At 39.7% G+C, this 25,836-nt stretch overlaps 2 protein-coding genes across 5 annotated transcripts in view; both read left to right on the top strand.

The window, feature by feature from the left end:
• nedd4a (NEDD4 E3 ubiquitin protein ligase a) overlaps positions 1-13,524 on the top strand; it is a gene marked incomplete at its 5' end in the record, with an annotated part of 33,632 nt that extends 20,108 nt beyond the window's left edge. For 2 of the 4 annotated variants that reach the window (XM_080030098.1, XM_080030095.1), the window contains 24 exons: positions 3,246-3,296; positions 3,729-3,790; positions 3,957-4,059; positions 4,295-4,458; positions 4,542-4,659; positions 5,723-5,890; positions 6,069-6,152; positions 6,404-6,523; positions 6,686-7,000; positions 7,260-7,337; positions 7,485-7,539; positions 7,792-7,850; positions 8,014-8,079; positions 8,201-8,430; positions 9,161-9,282; positions 9,418-9,488; positions 9,585-9,680; positions 9,774-9,847; positions 9,954-10,014; positions 10,531-10,590; positions 10,692-10,799; positions 10,898-10,994; positions 11,265-11,337; positions 11,472-13,524. In XM_080030098.1, the coding sequence (XP_079886224.1) occupies positions 3,246-3,296; positions 3,729-3,790; positions 3,957-4,059; positions 4,295-4,458; positions 4,542-4,659; positions 5,723-5,890; positions 6,069-6,152; positions 6,404-6,523; positions 6,686-7,000; positions 7,260-7,337; positions 7,485-7,539; positions 7,792-7,850; positions 8,014-8,079; positions 8,201-8,430; positions 9,161-9,282; positions 9,418-9,488; positions 9,585-9,680; positions 9,774-9,847; positions 9,954-10,014; positions 10,531-10,590; positions 10,692-10,799; positions 10,898-10,994; positions 11,265-11,337; positions 11,472-11,574 (2,538 nt within the window). In that variant the 3' untranslated portion in view covers positions 11,575-13,524. The remainder of the gene's footprint in view (positions 1-3,245; positions 3,297-3,728; positions 3,791-3,956; positions 4,060-4,294; positions 4,459-4,541; positions 4,660-5,722; positions 5,891-6,068; positions 6,153-6,403; positions 6,524-6,685; positions 7,001-7,259; positions 7,338-7,484; positions 7,540-7,791; positions 7,851-8,013; positions 8,080-8,200; positions 8,431-9,160; positions 9,283-9,417; positions 9,489-9,584; positions 9,681-9,773; positions 9,848-9,953; positions 10,015-10,530; positions 10,591-10,691; positions 10,800-10,897; positions 10,995-11,264; positions 11,338-11,471) is intronic. The other 2 variants (XM_080030096.1, XM_080030097.1) reach the window with 2 other exon arrangements.
• Positions 13,525-20,332: 6,808 nt separating this feature from the next.
• The window catches only part of prtga (protogenin homolog a (Gallus gallus)), a gene marked incomplete at both ends in the record, with an annotated part of 31,497 nt that continues 25,993 nt past the window's right edge, over positions 20,333-25,836 (top strand). The window contains 2 exons of the mRNA XM_080028382.1: positions 20,333-20,405; positions 21,708-22,010. Of these exons, the coding sequence (XP_079884508.1) occupies positions 20,333-20,405; positions 21,708-22,010 (376 nt within the window). The remainder of the gene's footprint in view (positions 20,406-21,707; positions 22,011-25,836) is intronic.

Genomic DNA, 25,836 nt, shown 5'->3' with positions numbered 1-25,836 from the left:
ATTTGGAGGCGGGCTGTCGCCGTGCCTACCTAATCAGAAGCTAGGAATGGTCCTGGTATAGTAAATAGACATATTTTAATTGGCTGAAAAAAAAACATTTTCTTCACTTTTTAAGGGCGCACATTTGTGTGGGCAGAGCCCACCCTTGCCCCTTGGCTGCCGCCGGTCCCGCTTGCCATTATGAATCGCCAATCAAAAACAGCTTGATAAAGCTGGGTAGGCTATAGGCCTAATTAGGGGAAAGATCTAATTTGCCCGAATTGAGTGATGGTTACACAATTAAGAAAAAACAACGATGGGCCTGTTCATAACTAATTTATATATTTGTTGTAATGTAATGATTTTCATGATTTTTTTTTAAGAAACCTCAATTTTGGGGGGGGGGGGGCCCAATCATCTCTTTTTCCTTTGTAATAAAAAAATATTTATATATGAAAAAAATTTAATTACATTTTTGGGGGGCCCCCCCAGGTACTTGGTGCTCTACGCGCTCTGCGTAACCTGCGTATAGGGAGCGGTGGCCCTGCTTCTTCCCACTCTATGGGAGGAACGGATAATATCAGAGGAACTATTGATTGTGAGCCTATGTGAGCATAGGAAACATTGGGGCGGTCGTAGTGTATTGGTTATAAGAGCGTCCCCTAGAGGCACAGTCCCTTGGTCGTTCTCTGCATGTCATTCCCCTCTATCCCATTTCATCTCTGTGTCAAACCATCTTATTAAAAGCAAAAATGCCAAAGAATAATCTTTAAAAAAAAGTTTAAAAAAATATATAAGAGCTTGATTAAGAGCCTAGGTGTTGTAATAATGGCTAAACTATTGCAACTATAATTTATCTTTCTGGGGAACACAATTTTGAACATGACCTACAGTACATGACCGTCACTAAGGACGCCTGTAACTTGAGGGCAGATTTTGAGAGGCCGGATGTACGCTACAACCATAGATGGTATATAAAATGGCTACCATGCTGTTTTTACAGCTGGGTGGTGCAGCCAGCCCACACAAACGTGACTTTGTATAAAATCATGACCTGAGTGGAGCTTGAGGTGACAAACAGGAATGAATAAGACAAATTAAACATTATAATAAGAGCCCCAAAGCAACAAACTTAACTGTTAGGCTTCAAAACTGGAACATAGACAGCAGTCTGGAGAAATATAACCGTTTTTCATCTTCAAATTAAAATATTTTGGTTATACACTTTCTATTAGCACAACAACTGAACAGTGCAGGCCATCAGGCTGTTTCTTTTGCTGATGATGAAGCATAGCCTATAGCTCTAAGAGCCTCAGGGGTCGGAGCCCATATTTTCTCCCTGAGTGTCTTTGCCAAAGTATAACGTATGTCCTGGATTTGTTTCTCAGATGTGTACTTAAGTTCCTCATCAGGATTGCTCATCGTCAGACACTTTTTGCCTGCTCCAATAACATTAGCTGGGTGTCTCTTCAGAAGTTTAGGTTTCACAAGCTGCTCTCCACCTGTTAAAAGAAGTTTGTCGTTGCACGACACTGAGCTTGCTCCGCAGATACCAAAACATGGGCCAGTGTGCCACATCTTTACACAGCATGTGGTCAGCACTGCTTAATGCCACCTGCTAAACTGAGTTGCGTTGAGTGTCACATGAACCTTCAGGGATGCTCTAAATTGACATTTTCTTTGATCTCCAAAGATATAGAGACGGTTTCACTTTATAGAAAACTGTGTTTGTTACTACTATCAAGATTAACTACTGGACCTTAAAAAAAACAGCAGGGTCAGTCATTGCTATGAACCTTGTGTGTGTGTATGAGAGAAAATTGTCCTCCGACATGTATACTCTATCTATTTATTTGTATTTGATTGGGGAAACAAAGTCACAATATGAGATGGCCCATATACTGAAACTCTGTGCGCTTAGTGCTTTCCCAAAACGCACTGCAACCATTACAGTAGCTACTCAATAGAAATGTGAATTACAGTACAGCTTGCAGGATAACAAATACAGTATGCTTGACATATACAATGAGAATTGTATTGCTATTTTGATAATTGATTGTTACTTTTTTCCTTAGTTGTGGCTTTTCATTTGAGAGGAATTGCTGCTTTTCTTTGCCTCACTTGATGGTAAACTGGATATTTCTACATTCAGTGACTATCGTTTGGTCTAAATAAGAAATGTAATGACATCAACTAGAGCTCTGGGACATTTAATTTAGTCTTGTTCACTATATTCTGACTTTGAATGGATCAAATTATTAATCTTTTAACTTTGAAACATGTCAACAATAAAGAAAGTGCATTTTAGTTGCAGCACTGCTGTTTATTTCTATTTGTGATTTCCATTTTATCTGGCAGTCTTTATCTAGAGTGACTAACAGATTGGTACTGCTATCGATGTAAGATTTCATTACTAGATCAATTAAATTAGAAGCAACTTGTAGTAAGACTGGTTGACTTCAATCAATGAAATGTTTAATGATTACCTTTTTAATGGCTATGAGTTTGTTAATTTGTATAAAATTATTTGGACAGTTGGCATTTGTGATTGATATCATTGCAAAGCAAAAGCCATAGAACAGGGGAAATTTTAATAGGAGTTATAAGAATGTAATGACGTATATGTGTACATGTAGCCCTGTCTTTCAACCTGGACTTAACTGCTTTTCTTGGCTGCACTATAAGAAGTGCAAGGGCCGGACTAAGGAGGCATCTATATCTACTGCTGTTGGACAGTTTGACCTGCCGTCAGCATTCATTTATTCACTCCAGCTGTGCAGTTGGTTTGTGTTTGCCTTCAGCCTCATGTCTTTGGGGCAAATACTGCCTTATTCTTTGGTCCCAGTCCAGTCCCTTTTCCGATAACACAGTGCACCCATTCATTGTAGGCTGGTAAACATACTCTTATCTAGGCTACGTACTAAATCTATACAGAAATAGATGAAGTCAAATGACTCGTTGTTTCACATATGAAAATATAGTATTGATTGGGCTGTGTGTAACGAAGACATATTTCACAAAAAGGCCTTGTCCTGATATGATAGAGATATGATAGGAGATTGAAAACCACTAAAAATACACACTGCATGTTCCTGTGGGGATATTACAGTGGCTCTCATTACTCCAAAGACGGCAGAGTAACAGAACATGTCTTGGCGTGTGTGTGTGTGTGTGTGTGTGTGTGTGTGTGTGTGTGGGGATTCCTGTCATGAACCTGACATCTATGTGTGACTCTTTCTCTCTGTCTGTCTCTCTCTCTCTGTCAGACACGTGACGACTTTCTGGGACAGGTGGACGTCCCCTTGAATCAGATACCGGTGAGTTCTTGGTTTTAAGGAAATCCTTGTTCTCTCATGGTGACAATTTTTTATGATTTGTGCTAGTTCATATCAGTTCAGTGTGTTTTGTTTTTCTTACTGTAGCTTTCACTGTACAAGCTCTTGACCTTAATCTCACCCATGTGTATCGCCGTGTAAATATGAACAAGCATCGCGCTTATTCATGAGTCTGTTCGACTTAGTTAATCAACAGTTTTTAAAACATGGTCCGTCATGGTTATGTTACGTTTCTGCTTTGTTTCATTTATAAATACAACAACCACAAATTAGCCCTCCATGGTACACTGTCACCATCATGCATACAAAGTCATCTTTAAATAAACTATGTTATGATACAGTGCCACGGCTGTGGATGTAAAACATTTGTTAGAGAATTAAAGATTTCCTTTTTTTGTTTTATTTTTTTCTCAGACAGAAAATCCTAACACAGAAAGGCCTTACACATTCAAGGATTTTCTGCTTCACCCACGAAGGTTGGCATGATCTCATGGTTATTTGATATTTGCCTTTCCATTTCCATTTATCATTTTTATTTTGCATGAGGAATGATAGGCCACAGTTGAAACTTTATTTTCAAACATCCTCACGACAATATTTATATCCTACTAAGCAAAAAGAAAAACTTTGTCTGTCACGCAGCCACAAGTCCAGAGTGAAAGGTCACCTGCGTCTCAAAATGACCTACCTGCCAAATGCCTCACCTTCAGAGGAGGAACCAGCAGAGCAGACTGAGAACACAGATGTAAGTTGGACAATCATGTCAACATGCATGTCATATCCTCTTTGATTATGTTAAATCTGCAGCCTCAAAGTTCTTTCAGAGCATGAATTGCCTCCCTCGATGATAGCCTTAAATGTTTTATATTTGTCCTTAAATGATATATATTTGTCTCAGACCTTTTTCCTTGGCCTTTGTAAAATATACTGAAAGCTTTGAAGCCACTTAACAGTTAAATCTTTTTATTCTTGTTGTGTAGCCTAGCTGGGAGTTTCTGGAGTCTCAGGACATGTCTGGTCCCAGGCAGAGCATGCTGCTCCCTGCTCTGCCCTCTGGCTGGGAGGAGCGGCAGGACAACCTGGGAAGAACCTACTTTGTCAACCATGAGAGCAGAACCACGCAGTGGATACGGCCCACAGTGCAGTAAGACTTCACCCCCAAAAATTTCCTTTTTGGTGCAGAACTGATAGTAAGTGTGTGTGTGTGTGTGTGTGTGTGTGTAATAGGGACCGTGCTGTGGAGTTGCAAAGACGACGGAACAATTATTCGGATGTGGAGCACGCTTATAGCACACGCAGACAGATCTCAGACCCCGAAGAGAACACCACAGGAGGCTCTCCTGAGGTATTTTTTTCAACACTTTACATTTTACTTCTACACTATATCCTTCTTGTGCTGTTTTCTGTTCAGACCTATGAGTTTTGAAATGCCAAAACTCAATTTACTCTCAGAGAAACAAATATAAAAATGTTCATATCCCAGAGAGCTTAGTTTTGTTTGTGCTCCCTGGCATTGTTTTCAGTGAAAAACGTCTAAAAATACAACCATTACGTACTCACTCCAGACTAGCAAATCACAGAGACCCAGTTAGCAATGAGCTGGGGAACATCTTGGGGTATTTAGCAGCTAAAGAGCCAGATGTTTTCTTCATGAGTTGGTAAAGACCAATATAATAATAGTTGCTCGTATCTGCTGTGTCAGATGGTCTTGGATGTTCCCAGATCCATACTGAAAATTAGAGGTGACCGAGCCTTTTCAATATTTGCACCTAATGTGTGAAATAGTTGACCCATTCAAATAAGAACTGCTAGGACCACTGAAACGTTCTGTATTTGTTGGCTTTCAACTCTAAGTTAAGTTTCAGTTACACCTTGACCTCTTCTACTGTGGTTTGTCTTTCCTTCTTTGCCTATGGATTTTTCTGTGTTTTGTTTTTGAGGTTGTAAAGCACTTTGGTCAACTGTTGTTGTTTTAAAATGTGCTATATACTGTATATAAGGTTGAACTTGAACTTGCTGGATGTGTAAATACGCACCTATTTGCTAAAAAGTTCAACATATTGGCCTAAAAGGTTTCTGCGTTCACAGCTTTTTTCCACTGTGCCCGAAGTGACTGGAGTAATAAGTTAATGCCGGTTTAAGGATATCACACAGCCTGTCCACAACACATGTGTTCTGATAGCTGTGTAGATCCCATGTTGAAGCCAGGTGTTGCAGTGTAGTTTTGGCACGTCCTTTGAGGGCTTAGGCGTAAACACTTGAGGAAATCCACTTTAACTGACTTGTAGGTTTTCCTATAAAACAGTTGGTAACTCTGTATATTAGAACTGAGGAATGTGTTGTCAGATCTAATTGGCTATTCCCCTTGCTGTGTGTTCCTGATGAGTCTCTCCTGTCTCTTTGTGTAGAGCTGGGAGATCATCACAGAGGATGAGTCCACCTCGTACAGCAGCAATAATCAGTCCGTATCCCCTACACCCCGCAATCCCATACCTGAGTTCAGCTCATTCTGCGACGACCTGAGAAACATTCAAGTGTCAGGGGCCACAGCTGGCGAGCTGCGCACCTCCCAGACAGTGAGTCATTTTCTGTGCAGCAGCATGAGGTTCCCGTTACCAAAATTCAGAGGAAGAGACACTCACAATGAGATTACTATGAACCCCACGCTTTCAGTGAGACAGGGAGGGAGAGTATACTCATATTAATAGCCAAGTGATCATTGTTCTCTTTGACACCCCTTCCTCTCTCGTGCAGGACAATGCTAGTAATTCAAGCCATTCCAATGTCAGAGGAAGTGTCCGCTCTTCAACAGGAGAGGAACATCCTGTCAATCCTGTGGTGAGTATTTCACTCCTTGTTGAAATATCTCCTTCCCATTTTTAACCACACCTGTGTTAAATGTTTCTGTGTAAGTGTAAAGAGCGTACACTTACAGACTCTTGGGTATTTTCTTTACTGACCTCCTGTGCTGTGAAATGTAGGAACATGTTTAAGTGAATTTATATATATCTTTGCTGGTATTGTGTTGCTCAGTCAGCTTTATACGTTCAGTATTGATAACTGTATCCAATGTATCTGTCATTCAAAAGTTGATTCCAACCTCAACTGAGCTGCCTCCAGGCTGGGAGGAGAAGCGAGACAGTAAAGGAAGACGCTACTTTGTCAACCACAACACTCGGAGCACTTCATGGACACGACCACTTGTACAGGTACAAAGTTGTTTTTTTCTCTTTTTTTATATTTTTTGCAGGCCAATGTATGTATACTGACACTCGTTCTTGAAAATAAACTAACATCTAACAAGTGTTGATCTTAAACCAAGTGAAATGTTCTCATCTGTTTAACATCATGTTGTGTTTTTTGTGTAACAGAGGACCTCAGAGGCAGCAGCAGCACCAGCAGCACCAGCAGCAGCAGCAGCAGCAGCAGCAGCAGCAGCAGCAGCAGCAGCAGCAGCAGCAGCACCAGCAGCACCAGCAGCAGCAGCAGCAGCACCACCAGCACAGAGTAATGCAACTTTACCTCAAACCCCCTCTCCACCGGTGGCCCCTGAAGGCTCTCCTCAGGGCACCCCGGGCCCAGATGCAACGTATGAATCTGGCTTCCTGCCGGCCGGTTGGGAGGTTCGCAGTTCTCCCAGTGGAAGACCCTTTTTCATCGACCACATCACAAAGACTACTACCTGGGTGAGAAGGCAGCAGACCTTACATGTGCTTGGTGAAGTGACCGTCCACTCTGGGATGCAGTTCCTTGAAGGGCCACTGGGGGGCGGGCTCTAAAGCCAGCAGTTTATTTCCATGACAAGAAAGGCTCTCAGTTTGCTAAGTTAACTTTTTCTGATGTGTTTCATGGTGGCAATTTTTTTTTTTAAAGAATTTTGTGTCCATATTGTGTACACATTTCCTCTTTGACTGACACGCCCTGTTTTGTTTTCCCTCTGAACAGGAAGATCCAAGGCTAAAGATTCCTGTGCAAATGAGGAGAGCGGCTTCACTCGACCCGTCTGACCTCGGCCCTCTACCTGTAAGTTCATCCCGTACAGCAAATCACATCTAATCAATTGAAAGACATTAATCAGCTTGGATCCCAGAACAATTATACAGGGTGCCTCAATTGCTCTGTTGTAATATATTTGAAGTTATAAATTTGTGATATTTTCTTTATTTTCAGCCTGGTTGGGAGGAGAGGGTCCACACTGATGGGAGGATATTCTACATAGATCACAGTGCGTATTACTTGATATACATCTTATTTTTAATCATAAATAGATGTTTGATGAATCGCCTCTTATGTTTCTTTCTAATGTTCTTTTATATTTTGTTTATATTTCTATGATGTCTTTTATGCTTTTTTTTATTGCATAGTCTGTGATGTATTTTATTTTAATTTTTTTCACTCACCTTATGTATTGTGAAGCACCTTGCAACTCTGGTTTTAAGTCGCTTTAGAAATAAAGCTTATCATTATTATTATTCAGACACCAGGGCCACACAATGGGATGATCCCAGATTACAGAACTCGGCTATAACTGGACCAGTAAGTATGGATTGTATTTGACAAATTATTCTTCAGTAACATGATATGAGCAGACAATAAAAAGCAGTTTTCTATTTATAGCTTTAAGGTTTCCTGCAAAGATGTATCGTTGACCACAGTGTAGGTCATGAGGTTAAGATTGATTGTCCTTTGTTGATTCTAGGCAGTGCCTTATTCCAGAGATTATAAACAGAAGTATGACTACTTCCGGAAGAAGCTGAAGAAACCGGTGAGAGAACTGAAACTTTAAGAGTGTCTACAAATATCTCCACCTCGGAAATACCTGTGTTTTCTGTAGATGATAATAAACTCTCTCCTTAATGGACTGGATATACTGTAATTCTTTCTAGGCTGACATCCCGAACCGCTTTGAGTTGAAGACGAGACGGAATGCAGTGCTGGAGGACTCATACCGACGCATCCTTGCAGTGAAGAAGGCGGACCTGCTGAAGGCGCGACTGTGGGTAGAGTTTGAGGGAGAGAAAGGACTGGACTATGGAGGCGTGGCCAGGGAGTGGTTCTTCCTCATGTCTAAGGAGATGTTCAACCCGTACTACGGACTGTTCGAGTATTCTGCCACGTGAGTCCAAGCTCTGTCTTTTTGTATACGGCCTTCATTAAGGCATCTGAAACGGTCTCGCATGGCACATCCCAGTCTCTCCTCCTCCTCACATTATATTCAGGTCTGGAAAAATTAGAGACATTTTCCATGACATTAATTTTTGTTTTCACAGTGTTAAGTTTCAAATTGTTTACCCCTTTTGTCACTGCCTAAATCATCCAGTTTGGCCTGGTAACTGCAATTATGAATTATATGCATGGGGACAGAAGGTGCTATTTACATAACTTGGGATGAGACGCAACTCAAGTACAAACTTCAAGTCAAAAATCACCGAATTGTGTTTCTTATAATTATAACAAATACCAGTGTTGTAGTCACTTTTGGTCAGGAAGCAGATCAGCTGACTTAAAGGAATACTTCACCCATACGGAACCAGCGTTCAATCATTATAAAATCACTATTATAAATGAATGAGGTTTTTCTTTCCTCAGTCTTCCCTCGGCCCAGCTGTCCTGTTAATCCTGACCCTTACTGTGATGTCACAGTAAGGAAAATGTAGGGTTAGACAGTGAGACCATAAAACACTCTTTCTGCCTTTTCTCAGGCTAGGATGATCCGATTAATTTTTTTTTTGCACATTTATACTACATAGGATCTCCGAGTTCAATACACCTTCATATTCCAACCAGTGAAGTAGGCCTTTAAGAAAATAATAGTTCCTCTTCATGTCTTGTGATTTATCTTCCAGGGACAACTACACACTGCAGATCAACCCTAACTCAGGTTTATGTAATGAAGACCACCTGTCCTACTTCAAGTTCATCGGCCGTGTGGCAGGCATGGCTGTGTTTCATGGCAAACTGCTTGATGGTGAGCGCTACTTGATTCTGTCGGCTGCTTGTTAAAACATGTCTTAATGTACATGGGAAGCAACAGAGGGAAGGTCAACGGGATTAGAGCCGATTAGTGCAATTTTATACATCTTTTTGTTTTTGTCTCTCAAAGCGTTCTTCATTCGGCCTTTCTACAAGATGATGCTGCAGAAGCCGATCATTCTCCAGGACATGGAGTCTGTTGTGAGTTTTCCACCGTAAATGATTAAGTTAACACCTCAAATAATTCCCACCTCAATGTGAAGAAATTAATTCGCTAAAAATCTCTTTTCTTTTCAGGACAGTGAATATTTCAACTCATTGAAGTGGATTTTGGATAACGACCCAACAGACTTGGATTTGAGGTTCACGGTTGACGAAGAACTGTTTGGACAGGTTTGTTCCACATGCAGTCTTTTGCCTCAACAGCTTTCAATGTTGTGATTTCTCTGTGTGATGTACGCGACGTCTCCCTTTCTCCCTGTTCAGACTCACCAGCATGAACTGAAGCCAGGCGGCTCAGAGATTGTCATCACAAATGACACCAAGAAGGAATACATCCAGTAAGCAGCAGATCTCCTCACTCACTTAAAGCAAAAACATTTTTTTATCATCTTTAAAGGGTTAATATAATGGTTTGATGCTAATCTTCTGCTTTGTGTTTGGCAGTCTGGTGATGCAGTGGAGGTTTGTCAACAGGATACAGAAGCAGATGACGGCCTTCAAAGAGGTAACAATTTTGAACTAGGGCTGCAGCTATTGATTGTTTTAGTAATCCAGTATTCCTCCCAATATTGAATAGATTTGGATAAGAGGCCTGTGGGCTGTCAGGCTGTTGAATACAGAACTATGCTATGTACACAGCTGTTTAAGTGAATTATCATGTGTCATATCAGCAAAGCTGAGATTCTTGTGATTGAACTAATGTAAACCATTTCAAGTTGTGATCACACAACAGCTAGTACAATCAAGGCAACACCTCTGTCAGACCATTAACAAGAAATCAAACCTTTACAAACTCACCTATCAGGCTTTATAGTAATCCACTGATCAATAACATCCCGACAAAAATGCTCTAGTTACAGTGACAAAAGTCCACACTATCAAATCCAGTAAAATATTTAGTCCAAAATATATAGCTCTATGGAAATAAAGCTTTGATGTAAAGGATACTATTTATGCAACAAAGTAGACAGACACCATGAAACAACCTAATAATAAGGATCTGTCATATGTTTGTGTTTAGGGATTCTTTGAGTTGATACCACAAGATCTGATCAAGATCTTCGATGAGAACGAGCTGGAGGTGAGCTTTCAGTCTGTCCGTTGTGCTGAAATTAAGCAGATTAATTCGGTTTAGGTGAATAACTATATGATAACCTACCTGCCTCGCTTCATTCCCAACAGCTGCTCATGTGTGGTCTTGGAGATGTGGATGTGAACGACTGGAGAGAAAACACCAAGTACAAGAATACGTACTGCTCCAACCATGCCGTTATCCAGTGGTTTTGGAAAGTAAGACATCTTTCTACGCCTGGAGTAAACAAGCGGTGCTCTGGTTCTCTTTTGAGAAGAGCTTTGTATTAGTTATTTATTTGTATCTGTTGTTTTAGACGGTGCTGTTGATGGATGCAGAAAAGCGAATTCGGCTCTTACAGTTTGTGACTGGCACATCAAGGGTCCCAATGAATGGCTTTGCTGAACTCTATGGTGAGATGACCTACAGTGTTTTTTTTTAGTTCTACATGCTGTCGTTGTTAGAAAGTTGTTTGTTCCTTAATATTATGTTTTGTTAATCTAGATTATCCATCCCTAAAATAATTATTTTCATTTTGCATTAAATTAAGTGAACTTTTTTTAGCCTGTGCCTTGCATCTTTCCCCTCTATACCGTCTTCATTTCACAGGTGGCTTGAACTTCAAGCTAAAAATCATGCTGTATGTTTTTATTTATCTGACATTTGATGGTTTCATTTTTCAGGATCTAATGGACCACAGCTGTTCACCATTGAGCAGTGGGGAACACGTGATAAACTCCCCAGAGCCCACACATGGTAAGCACTTCCCTGTGATTTATTTATTTTGTTAATATCTATTGTTATGATGTGAAGCAATGTAGTTTAGACTATTTTTGAGTTTTTTGATAGTCTAGGCCAACATAACACATCTTTACTGTTGCCTCCTGCAGCTTTAATCGACTGGACCTGCCTCCTTACGAGTCTTTTGAGGAGCTGAGGGAGAAACTTAACATTGCCATTGAGAACGCACAGGGCTTCGACGGAGTGGATTAGTGCCCTCCGCTGTGAATGAGTTGAAGGGACATAACAGCCATCGGAGTAAAGCCAAGCAGTGCGATGCAAAGACGTTGATGAGCGAATCAAAGCTGTGTGTCAGACTCAGGTTCCAAACCTGCCAGCTGTGTGACAGATGAAGGACAGTCACACAACCATCACCTTGGTCCTCTGTTGAGTCGCATGCGGAGGAAAGACTGGAGCGACGGCTGTATTTAATATCTCCGGGTGCTCTTGAGTTTACAAAGCAAAAATGCAAAGGTATAAACTGTATATCAAAAATGCCTAACTTTACAAAATGATTAGTTTTTATTTAGGCTGAATTGCCTGTTCTTACATCATGCACTTGTGAGATTTTGTCTTCACATTGTAGTTGAAAGACTCATAACCCATGTCTCCTGTCCAGTATCAACATTAAACATGTCAATGGCCCCGAAATGTAAACAATAGTACAAAAAAATGTTGTGCAAAGATTTTAAAATTCAAACATGAAGGCAACAACGTAGAAGCAGTTTATTCCAGATGCACATGGAGTTTAAAACAGCAAAAACCTGATTGATAGATTTGCATTTCAACCTTAATAAAACAGGTGTAAAGATTTCACTCTATTTAAATTATATTAATAATTATACATTGTTCATTCCATCATACCAGAAATACTGATGCGGATCCCAAATATATGCATTTTTGGCAGTTTTATCTACTAGTTTGAACAACTCATTCATTCAGTTTAGTAGTGATCTACCAACATCAGGACCATTAATGGGCAAAGCTTATTATAATGTGGTTTGTGTCTGTGTCATTCACAGATCCAAAGATCACATGCAGTGTTAGATTGTGTTGAAATCTTTTGCATAATCATACACGTTATGTTTGAGTTTTTCAGTTATTACATAAATACAATGTACATAGAAATATAAAACTTTGCGGTGAAACATTTAATTGTTAAAACTGTCGCTCAAAGTTTTTTAAAATTGGCAGATAATGAACCTCTACATTTTTATGCCGCTTCTACTCAAGTTCAACACACACTGTGAAAGTATCACAGGAATAGATGAATGCGTATATGCATTATTTCTCCTGGCCAGTAGCTTGACCTTAACTGACCTTATCATACACTTTGCATACAGTATGTTTTGTTGCCTTTTTGTCTATGAATGATCATTTAGTTTTCCTCTACTCAACACGGGTGTCTAATTGCAGCACAGTGCTCTGTTTTTAAGAGTAGAACTTGCTCTGGTGTGTACAGATTAGTGTTTTCAAAATGAGTAATCACTTGTAATACCTTTTGTAGAAAAGTAAAAGTAGCTGTACTTAAGCCGTAGTTTTAACGTTTTCTGAATAGTAAAAAACAAATGTTTACACTGCCTGCCATGTTTACAGGTCGTTGATAAAGGAAGATGGTGGGCTGGTTTCTTGTCTCTGACAACACAATTTTTATACTTATGCTTTTATAAAGTGAAGCACTTTGTTAATATCGATTAGTCTTACTTCTGAACTGTCTGAAACTTTCTCAATCTGTCACCTGCAGACCGCTTAAATCGCTCTTTTAAGATAACGATCCTATGCTTCAAGTGCACATGTGTTTGAAATGTTTACATGTGAACATTGCTGAAAATAAGCACATTTTCTTCTTTCACCTATATTAAGGATTAAATACAGAGGCCTTCGTTTGTTATGTATCATAGAAATTGATTGATTATTGATGTTCTAATCTCTAAATTAAAGTAATTTTATATATGTATTGTTTACTGAAGAATAATGAATAGATCAACACTTAATTTCCTGATATATCAGATTTTCTTATTATAGAATTTGACTATAACACCTATAAGTGCATTACAACAACATGCATGCATGCAACATGTATACAACAGTTTAAAGGGTGAAATGCGCTGGTAAATCCCAATGTGACCTATACACCAAATTAAATATATTTGAAAAATAAAGAAATATATAAAAACAATTTTCTGTGTCTTTGTCTCTAACGTTTCCATTTATTTAGCTGTTTTTATTATTAGTTTCATTATTGGTTTGAGCCACTTCTGTCGTTTGTGCTAAATGACTGCAAAGGCTGATGAAGTGTTCACAATATGAAATGCATTCCATTCATATTAATTTCTGATTATTTTCACATAGTTCTCAGTAACACTTTACCTATTACGTGTTTATAAGCAGCAGTGTATAAACAATGAATTGTTACAAGTTTGTTTCTTCTTGCAACACAAAGAGGAACCTCAAAAGGTTTTATTAGGCAAAACAATTAAAGATTAACTAAAACATCAAGAAAACATAAATCAGTAATATCAGTAGTCCCAGGAGTGTATGGGTGAGTGTAACATGTTGGCTGTGTCTTGATTCAGGGGTTGCGGTCTTGGAACCGGCCTCGTAGGCTGCATTTGAAGACCGATTGCGTCATAGCGGCGCGCAAAGGCTGTCCCATTTGCAAGGCTCCTTGCAAGGCTCCTCATATGCGGTCGTGAAATGCAGCCTTCGTTTCACGGTTTTGAAGCAGTTTTGAAGGCTGCATCAGATGTATCCTTCGTGGCCCAACATATCCCAAGATTCATTGCGTTTTTTTCAGAGATTGCATAAAATAAAATAAAAAATAACAAAACAGCAACGTGTTGCTCCATCTTCTTAACTTTTATCATCCTTTCTTTTTTTCTTGTACTTTTTTTTCTTTTCGTCTGGTAGACAACTTATTTTTCTTTTTTCCTCCGCTGACAGGGCTGTCTCCGTTGGCAGCAATCAGGGTTGCTAGGCAGCACAGGAGCGGCGAGTCGTCACGCAAGGTTACGTAAACCGGAAATGCTCGTAAACGGAGACCTGCGGAGACCGTCTCGTTTAACAAGGCTCGTTGGCCTTAAAACCGGCCTTAAAATCGGCCTTCATAGGCTATAGCCTTCATAGACCGCGAGACTGCGTCCTACCAAGTGCGTGGTCTCTGAATCAAGACACAGCCAGAGTGTTTATGAAAATAAAACAAAGGTGGTGGACAAGTGGAGAACTGGACACACAAATAGAGGACCTAATTTACGTCCGCATTTAGGGGAGAACGGGGTAAGTAGGCACACTTTTTACTCTAGTGCGAATTGCTCATCACCTAAACATCTTTCAATAGTCAGTCCTACATTAAATAGAAGCTTAAGGTGTTGGCTTGAAATGTGTACCCCAGCCCTCACTTTTTCTATCTTATTGTAATAAAGAAGAAATTAATCATCAAAGACACCCTTACACATTGTGACAACCAACCCCATGAGGGGTAGGTTGTCACACACTATGGGGTTGTTTGTCACAATGTTATCTTAATGGGAATAATCTTAAAAAGACGGCAAGAAAGCAGAACTAAATTTGAAAGTTTAATTGCATTGTCAAGTTGACAAATAGGCCTACATAACTTACTGTAGCCTTGGCAGCTGGTCTAGTTTGGGATGCACTGGGTTGTTTTGATTGTGTTGGCCTTTTTTCTTTTGCATGCTAGCTGCCTTTTCCTGCTCTATTCTCTCCTTCTCTGGGATGTCATTGAGGATACAGCTTGACAATTTATTTCGTTATTGGGTTCCTTTTCTGGCTGCAGCCTTTGGATAACATGTGACAACCAACCCCCCAAAAAATGTGACGACCAACCCCAACTTGAATTTCTTGCTAGCATCAAGGCCAACAACCATCTGACAACTAATTAGCTTGCTAACCACAATCTAAACTATAGTTTACCCTTCACACTTTTTATGGGTAACAAGTGTTTTGTTATAAACCCATTGTGTAAAAGCCTAGAAGAAAAAAACTGAGGAGCTAAATATTTTCAATTTGACAGGAAAAACACAAACAGTCCTCCCACCTCAAATTCAGCAGTCTAACTCCAAGGAAGACTATGTAGGTGACCTTTGATCCCAATTCTGGATATTTACATAACAAAATTTCACTGACAGCGCCTTCTGGTTCCGAGATATAACGATTGTGACAACCAACCCGTGTGACATTTTACCCCGTTCTCCCCTACTGTACATCACCAACTGCCACTCATGCCCCGCCTCATCAAACACTGGTTTGCGTTCTGTAGTGAATGTAGAAAAGTCACCTCAAGTAGGCCTACACCTCAAAATGTTGCAAACCCCAAATCCATACAGGTCACAGGTGCCTCTTTACTGAGTAATTCAACTGGTAGGAGTTAAATGAGAAATATCTGACTTGCCTCCCAACCCCATATGCATCCTGTCAATATGGCACCGACACCCACGTTGCTGGCATCTACTTTCAGCTGAAAGTGCCCCCTGCTAAACACACTTTAATGCAGTTATATGCAGATGTAAGTATGTATTAATGGATTGGTCAACAACTCTAAATAGAAAATAAGTTATGCATTGTAAATATGTTATGTATATATTTTAGATGTGTGTGATATTTATCTTTGTCTACAAAGGATTTCCTTTGTGAGACGCCAGCATGTGATTTTGACATTTGTTGTTTTACAAATCGAAACACAGTTTTGATTTTAGTGTTTGTTTTCAATTCTCAAAACTGGGTTATCTTTTTGGCAATGGAGAAAGAAAAAAAAATTATTTTGATATTTTTCAACAGCTTTTCATTTATTTATTTATATTATATACATACAGTATATATAACATAGAACAACCCCAATTCCGAAAAAGTTGGGACTTTATGTAAAATGTGAATAAAACAGAATGTGATCATTTCCTAATCCTTTTCGGCGTTGATCTATATAAAACAGTACAAAAAACACATCATATGTATTTATTTAAACTGATCAACTTTATTGTTTTTTGGAAATATTCAAGTTTTAAATTTGGTTCCTGCAACAAATATCCAAAAAGTGGTACAGGGGCATGTTTACCTTTTTTTTACATCACCCTTTCTTTTAAAAACTATGAGTAAGCATTTGGGAACTGAAAAAGGACATTGTCAATTGTTTACATTTTGAAAGCAAAATAACCTGCATTAATGACGCCTTCACAGATAATCAAGTGACCCATGCCATGGACACTTACCCACCCCCATACCATCACAGACACTATAGCTTTTCAACTTTGTATTGGTAACAATCTGGATGGTCCTTTTTCTCTGGAGCCCGGAGGAAACAACGTTCATGATTTACAAAAACAATGAGGTCATGGCATAACATATTCATTTTGGACATTGCCCGTTACGTGCAAAGATTTCTCCAGTTTCTCTGAATATTGTAATCTTATACATTATGGATTGTAGATCCATGATCCATAATCTTAAATTATTTGCAGGAATCTTGGTTTTAAACTGTTGGACTGTTTTTCTCTGCAGTTCTTCACAAAGTGGAGAGCCTCACCCCATGCTTGTGAAGACTGAATCTTTAAGGGATGCCACTTTGTATCCATTCATGATAATATCACCTGTTACCAGTTAACATGGTTATATGAGTTATGTTCCAAACAGTTTAGTTTTTTAACATTCTAAAGTTTTCCCAATCTTTTTTGATGCCCCTGTCCCAACTTTTTTTGAAATGTGTTGCTGGCATCAAATTCAGAATAATCATATATTTACGAAAAACAATTAAATAGATAGGGTAAAACCTAAAATATATTGCCTTTGTATTGTTTTCAATTTGATTTTATGTTAAAAAGGATTAACAAAATATCACATTCTGTTTCATATACGTTTTACATAACGTCACAACTTTTTCGGAATTGGGGTATAAACAATGAACACTGTATGACATTTTATTTTTGACATTATCTAGTCATTTTTATCTTCTAGTATTCTTCAATATCATTTAAATTCTTAAACTTATTCCAGAGATGTACTGTTTCTATTGAGGGTGCCACATACTGTATGTCATGAATTGTATCCTTGTGGTTGCACTGCTGTAGGGGTTTGTAGTACTGGACTGTTCCAGCAGGGGGAGATAAAGAACACTATATTATTCTTCCTAAAGACTATCAACTAATTTTAAAGCTAAATCTGACAAACACAATTGGTTTGTTTCAAATCGTATTGACAGGAAATACATTGATCATTATTTTTGAGCTCAGCTTCTTTTTCTGTAATGGGTTTCACTGTGGTTCATTTTAAACTGTGTTTGGCGTTATAACAGAGCTGAAAACACATTCTGACTGTTCATCTCTAAATTAGCTGTTCCTGGGTGCAGCTAATTTAGACCTACAGTATGAGGAACGTAATTCATATGTAATGTTGGTTACAGAGAGCTGGGTATGTGGAGAGAGCTCACCCATACCTCTGTGGCCAGAGCTTTTTGTGGGACTCCTAATTTCTCCCCAACCCCCCTCAAGAACTATATAAAAAAAACTCCCCTCCTTAGGGGTCAGTGGAAAGGTCACACAGGGTCCAGGCCGGCCTTTAGGAAAAACTTCTAGGGGTCAGCGGGGATGGGCATGTGTGGGAGCAGGACAACACAGGCCTCAGCCAATAGGAACAGGTCCTGGGAAAACCTCACCAACATTCATAACCTGATAATGACTTTTACTGCATTGATCCAGTCTCAGAGATAGGCCGGAGCTCACATGAGGCCGACCGTCACTCCAACAACAAGCTGTGCCGTATTGACAGGTGCTGTAGCCGAAGTCGTGATTAATGACACACCCTGGGGAGGAACCGGCTGAACATGAATCAGGCCGCTCTCGCTTTCTCACGTTATGTAAGAGGGGGGGTGAGGACCAGAGTTTGGTTATGTAATACTGTACAAACTGCTTTTCAGGGAAACGTAACAAGCAAATAGGTCATGAAGTGTGTAGAGGTCATTTCAACCATGGGATGGAAAGGGTTAGATATGTTTTGTTCATGTACCAAAGTAATTATTCAAAATTTTAAATCTTGAGAAGGCACTTGACACCGGCTACTGATTAGTTTCAAAAGTTATTTAATGCGAACAAAAGAAAAAAAGTTAAAGTAACTTGAAGATGGCACTACTAGTTTTTCTTAATACTGCATTTGTTTTAGGGAAACAAACAAATAAAGCACATCTTACAAAGTAGAAAATCATAATGTTTAAGAAGCTGCAAATAGAGCATTGCTGGATTGTATGCTAAATACATAAACAACTTGTGTATTGATTATCAGCTTCTACTTTGTTCCAGTTCATTAGTCTGATCCAAATTTAAATGAACCAAACTGGTCACAGCTGAATAAAGCAGCTACAATATTTGCTTGAACTCTTATTAAAAGGGAAAATGCTAGCTTGCATTCAGTGAGCAACTTTCCATTGAATTTGCATTTCTTATGTTGAATGTTAGTCTCATTTTCAAGTGCATTGAGGATGTTTGAACCTTTAAACATATTTTTGAATGTCTTAAATAGTATTTTAAGTACACAGTTAACATGTTTTGTTGCATGATTTTACTCAACATGATCAATATTTCTGTTACGTTCATAAGAATAGCCCTTGGGCAATTTGTTTATGACCAAATCTGCTCTTAGTGTTTTTTTCTCTTGTCTCCAATGGAGCGGACATCACAGCTGGGTTGCGGTCCTGCTGCTGAATTAAGGTTCACAGAGGGAGGGGCCAGGACCGTGGGAGGGAGAGGGTTTGATCCCCCATCCACAATAAATGATGGGCATCGGATCAATATCGACATTGACACAGCAGCTGTCCTGGTCCTATCAATGCTTCCTCATAATTGAAGGCCCTCGATTTTAAAGGACAAGAGACAAACTCATTTCCATTTCAGCAGAGAGCATTTGGTGGGCAGTTGGTCTGTGATACTGGGGAATCAGGGCTCATCAATACAGCTGCACTTGTATTGATACAGGTCAGGTAAAAGGGCTTTGGTATTGAGAGTGAATTAACATTATCTGTTTGAGAGTGCTGAAGTCCTATTGTCACAAACACAGTGACAGTGTAAAAAACATGCAGTATTTGTCAGGCTCTATAGTATATGCTGTACACTACACAGGAAACCATGAAATATCTCATCTTAAAGTTATAGATAGGCTTACAGATCATGCAGTATTAATATTCCTGATCAATTAATTATGTTACTGATGGTGTTGAAGTTGGTGTGTTGAGGAAAGTACTTGACAGATGTTGATGGGATATAAAGGTATTAATCATGTAAGTTACATGAATAATAGACATAAAACGTTGAAATAAACATTTATAAATTCCCACCCTCCATGTAACATTTCTTGACATATTTCAACTGCACATCAAATGACTTAAGGAGTGATAGGCTATGTATGCATTATAACATCCCCAGGTTGTCACATGTTATAGAGTGGAAAGACATTATCCTGCTTAAGAAAAAAAGTAGCATAGTAGTATCATTTAAATTCAAAACATGATTCATTGCTTAGCAAAGATTGCTTTTCAAAAGTATCATGATGTAGCCTATCTCAGACTTCATCCCCAAAGATACACTGAAATGTAAAATTCATATTAGCCTACAGGTAGGCCTACTTCTGCAGCAGAACTTTTTCCATATAACCAAACGATAACTTTCTTTTGCAGACTCCAATAGGTAGCCTAATAATAGCAACCGCATAGTGAGAGCTGATGGGTGGATGCAGAGTTCAGGAGGCCTATGTCCTTTATTTGACCTACAGCTAACGCTAGGTGGCGCTGGACCAAAAGCTTCACCCAAACCTACAGATGAGATGATTAATTGACTTAGTCCATCCCTAGAGGAGGGAAACTAGCCTGGAGTCCTGCAGCTCCGGACACCAACCCTCCTCCACCTCAGTAGCAGCCAGTTCATCCGGCAGGAACAACTATGAGAGAGTAGCTAGCATGCACGGACAATTCATGTAAATGGCGAATGTCAAAAGGAAATTAAATCAGCGCTTGCTGTTTCTATTTTTTGTCGTTTTTCTTCCAATCTCAGGTAAGGAGTGTTTTGTGATAATTTGTTACATAGTTGGAAGATAAAAACACACACACACACACACACACACACACACACACACACACACACACACACACACACACGAATTTACTGGTGTGTTGAGGTTCATCCCTGACTGATGACTTGAACTTTTATGTTTGACTGTGTAGGCTACCCTCAAGTCTCCAGCGTATAAATTCAACTTTAACGTTTTTTTTAACAGTCTTCCTAATGCTGCTGGGACTCAAGTTAACATATCATTACATGGACGATGAACTGCTATGTAGTCAATGTCAATAAAATAAACACGTTTAGATATTAAAATAATAGGCTAACTCTTAACGGTGATAACGTTTTTAACCACCAGTGAAATTTAACCATCAGTTGGAGCTGTTCACTTTTGTGAAAGTGCTGTGTATCCTGTATCCAAATCTTTGTGAGGTTTGTTCGGATTATTGCCATATATATCTAATTGGCATATGGATGCATTACATGGCTAGTTAGAGCTGAGCAGACAGAAGTTACATTACTTGTTAATTGTAAAGTGTAAAACAACTAATTAAAAACATTTATTTGTTCAGTACGCTATATTCATACACAGTCTATGGTATAATCCGATTACAGAGCTGAAATGAGAGCAAAGTAGTGTGTCAGTGCAAATGCATAGGCTACTATGGCCAGGCTTTTTATTGGTCACTTAGTTTGATTTCTTAGGTTGAAGATTGACTTGTAAGATTAAGAAATATGGTTGTTATGTGATTGCTTTGAATTGGAAGTGAAGAAATGGCAAAGTTGGTTAATTTAATTAAAGCTTTTTTTTAATTTTGGAATGAGGCTCTGTATTCAGTCCACATGTATTTTTAAATGGTTTAAAGCTCATGCTGAGAGTTCAGTAACAGACTGCGGACTGATAGGATCATTTGTTTTACCTTCAGCTAGTGGCTTTATGAACCATATGTAATTAGATTAAAGTGGAGCAGGAAGCAAGAATGCAATTACTGTACAGGACAATACACCTCCTGCTGGCGGGTATCGCCTCTCGAATGTGCTATTTCACCTCAGTTGGGCCTTTTAATTGGTGTCACTCTTGACTCTTGTATCCATTGAGAGTATGAACATTGATTGTATACCCACCCAGATAAAGTGTTATCACTGACTACAGGCATTCAGACTGATTTAAAACTCAGCTTTTCAAATCACTCAGCAGTTGGATCAGTGTGTGTATCTTTTCTCTGAATGCTGCGTTCTTCTTCAACATGCTGAAAACAACCTTCACTCCACACTTTTCTCTCCTCTCTGCAGGTGTTTTATGTTTTAGTGAGTTATTTTTCATCAAGGAGCCCCATGATGTCACAGCCATGCGGAGGGAAGCTGTTGTTTTGGACTGTCAGGCGCATGGAGAGTCGCCCATCAACGTCAGATGGCTCAAGAACGGAGTAAGAGTGGTGGAGAACGAACGGGTGTACCTGCTCCCCAACGACTCCCTTTATATTTCAGAGGTGGAGAGCAGAAGAGGAGAAAAATCAGATGAAGGGCTCTATCAATGCCTCGCTCACAACAAGTATGGCGCAATCCTAAGCCAGAAAGCCCGGCTTACAATCGCAAGTGAGTATCATGGTGGAATCACATTGGAAAAGTGGGCTGTGATGTGATGTAAGGGGGATGGACATTGAGTCAGATGTATTGTATATTCTGTTTGTTCCCTTCCCTTTACTTGCTAAATCAATGGGTGAGATTAAAAAATCTCCCTATGTGCATCATGCAATGTGAAATAAACGCATAAACATTACTTTTATTTTTTGCTGCTCAGTGATCCATTGAGGGGCAGCTTGAGTGGTAGCAGTGGAGGAAGAGGTTCCAAAGTCTTCAAAGTTGGAGCCTAAAGATAGTGTTTTGGACATGCCCATTGGTGTGTTAATGAAGGAGCAGCATTTTTGAAAGGTTAGGAGCTGTCCAGGATACCGGCTCTCCAATGCTAAAGAGCAGATGACCCCTATTCACAGGCTGGGGCTTTCATGTTATTGCACCCTGATCGCTTAAGGAATTGTTCTTTTCTTCTGGGATGCTTTCTCCCTCAGTGCTGTGTGAGCTGGCTCATATTTTAAAGGGGGAGTAGGGAAGCGTCGGGCAGAGTTGGTCTTTTGGGACCTTATATCCCCTCCTCCCTAACCATGCAAGTTGCTGTGCCACTGTGCAGAATATTTGTTAAGTCCTTTTTCCTTGCTGGTAATGCATTCCAATGTGTACTAAAACATGGATTTTTAACATTGCTTGCAAGATGCTGAAATGTAAATGTATGTTAAATTAAATGAGGCAGATACTACCTGTTTCTCATGTCTTCTCCTTGGATTGTAATCCGTGTTTCCATGTAATTCCATAGTGGAAAATGTTTTCATTTTAAGTCTTGTTTCCAGTCCAAGATATTTTCTGGTATTTAAAAAGTATATGTAGTTCCATTAATTAATTGAGTAGTTTACCTGCTTTATTGTTAAAGTTATGAGGTGATAAAGGTTGCCAGTAAGCTTTACTAGTTTGTTTTAAAATGGCACTTAGACCTGCTTGAGGGTCTATCTGGAAGCTCATAAAGTTTGCACATACCTGCGAAATGCTCAGTTGAAGGACACAGAGGCAGCAGTGGGGGTTGTCGTGAGTTGTGCGCACACACACGTTCGCACACACACACACACCAATGTGAATTGCCATTCCCCCAGTACCGCTGCCTTACTCTGAGTGTCTAAATGACCGGACTTTATGGCAGGCCTCGCCAGGTCAGTAGGGGCTGGAGGCTTTGCACACAATTGCTTTCTACCTCACTACTCTGGTGAAAGAGTGAAAAGCTTTTCTCTATGACCCTTTTTGTCCACATTGCCCCCCCATGCCTGCAAAAGAAAAGGGTTTGTCTGAGGACATTTGTTTGTCCTGATATCAGTGGACAGAACAGCTGGACCCCGCTGCCCACTGCAAGGCTAATTACGTTAATTGATAAAGTTAAAGGGATCCAGAGATTGATTCTAAGTTTCCATTTTGACTGAAAACTCAGGGTGGCAATCCTCATTAAACAGCATGCCTCTCTTTTATGACCTGCCTGTTGCATGTAGGTCTGCAGTGCTCAGAGATGAACAGAGATATGTGGTCCTTTGTCTTTGATGTATTATCACTGGAGAAAGACTGTGTACACATATTTTTATTAACATTGTAATACATGTGTCACCGTGTCCTTGTCACCTGTAAATTCTTCAGCTGAAAGATAGTGTTACACATGGAGCCTCAGTTCCTTCTTTATCAGCCAAGCTACCATTTCAGTTGCTGTAGCTTAATTTGTTGTTGTAAGAATGACAATAGGAATGTTTTATGTCTCTAGTGCAGGAATAGTACCTATTTAATGGCTTTTTAATCATGCTCATATGTTGAGGCTGTGGAGGGGCTTGTTGTTCTTTGAGGAATGTGATGGTGATGGAGGGTAACCTTAAACATTGTGTTGCTAAAGCACAAAGGTGACAAGGGATTTGGCCTTGATGAAGAGGAATGTGACACACAAGCCTCTCCTTGTGACTTTTGTCAATAGAGTTCAGATTGATGGGGATCTCAGTGGAGAAGTTGCCCCCCTGAGTTGGCTCTGTTTATGTTGGCCTTTTGCACCATGTGATCGCAGGTACAAAAGGCATGAAAGCTGAGGAGAAATAATCGGCCTAAGCTCTATAAACAGACATGTTGCTAGCCACGGTGGGTCAGTCAGAGCCCTTTTGTTTACATATCATTTGTTTACATACCTGTTGACAGAGCCTAGGTTGTGAATTAACACCAGATTTTTTTTCCAGCGCACACACAGTATAGGTAGCGGATTGTGTGAGGAGATATTCACTGATTTTGAGAAAAAGGGATTTCGGCGACAAGCGTTCACCTGAATTGCTGACTCCACCTTTGATTTTAGGAATGCACCCATACGACTTCTTCTCTCAGTACTTTTTCTTTCCCAAATTCCTTGGTGGGAACTCTTTTGAATAATTTTTCCCACCATGCCAGAATGAATGAAAAGGATTACAGAAACACAAAATGTATACGATAACATTGATCAACAAACTGTATTCAATGTGGACCTGTCACATCTTGACCGATACCTGAAAGTGGACGATATCAGCATCAATACTGATCAGGGTATCAAATCAGTGCATCCCTGATATTGATCTGACCAATCACTTTGTCAATAAATAAGATGGAAACTTTAAAACTATATTATTATTTAACTATGTTACGATAGAGTGAAGTAGCTTACTGTAGAAGTATTTGGTATATTATAGGCAGTGTATTCCAACTAATACGAAAACTTTAAAAAAGGGAAAAAGGTTATTCTCCCAGATACAGATGATCTGCTATGCTGAGTATTATTCACTGTATTTGTTGTGGAATTTAAATGAGCCCCTGCTGTTCACTTACAATGTTTACTTTACCTTACCAGTGTGTCCATAGGCTGCCAGGCCAGGATCACAGCATTACTTTAAGTTGTCTAGGAGTGCATCTGACTTGGCCTGGCTCGGCACAATTAGAAACACCAAGAAGCCTGGAGCAAACCTTTGCACAGTGTAGGAGCTGTGGTGTGAAAGAACAAAATGGCCTGAAGTGAGACAACTCAAAGCCAGGAATCTTGCTTTTCTCCTCTGCTGGACACGAAAAGTTGCCGTGGTTCCCTCTGAACGGCAGGCCCAGAGGTCAAAGGTGTCCTTAAATTGTTCCCTATACAGAGGGTGGCAAGACAGAGCACAAGACTTAAATGTTCCCTGCAATAATGCTGGATGCTCATCACATTTTTTTATCAGTTACTGCCAATGTCATCTGGCGTATTATAACACAACTTTAATTTTGTCATAGAGCGTGACAAAGGATTAGACATAATGCAGTCATTTACAGATTGACTTCTTCAACTCTGTGTTCTGATATGGAGATTTGAGACAATGAAGCCACTGTCTATGCTGAGTGGAGGGATGCTGTTGAATGATTGGAAAACTTTGTGTCAGAGATAAGGGATTGGAGGAGTGGGCGAATGCTCCTTCCAACACCGCTCTCCCCCACTGCCCAGTCTGTGCGTTGAGAGGTCACGCAGGCAGCTCATGGGAATAGGTCTTTGTTAAAGCAGGCCAGTGGTCACTTGACTGTCCTGCTGCAGCCTGTGTTTAGCAGCACATCTGCCAGCCAGCTAGTGATTGATGTGTGTCCTCCTTCAGCTCTGCATTCTTCTCCTTCTTGCTTATCAGCCTTCTTTTTTTCCAAGAGCCTTTTATTAAATTTCAGTAGGGTCACTGGACATTGTAAAGGACTCGTCACTCAATTAAATGGTGGTTTTTGGTTGGAGTTAACGTAACCATCAGGGTCACAGGCGAAAGACTCATAAGAAGATAATGTTTCAAACTTTTGGTTTGTTTCAGTAATGAAATGA

The sequence above is a fragment of the Ammodytes marinus genome, assembly GCF_949987685.1.
Source record: "Ammodytes marinus genome assembly, chromosome: 1".
NCBI lineage: Eukaryota > Metazoa > Chordata > Actinopteri > Uranoscopiformes > Ammodytidae > Ammodytes > Ammodytes marinus.
Note: the sequence above shows the minus strand (reverse complement) of the source record. Positions and strands in the feature narration are given on the sequence as shown.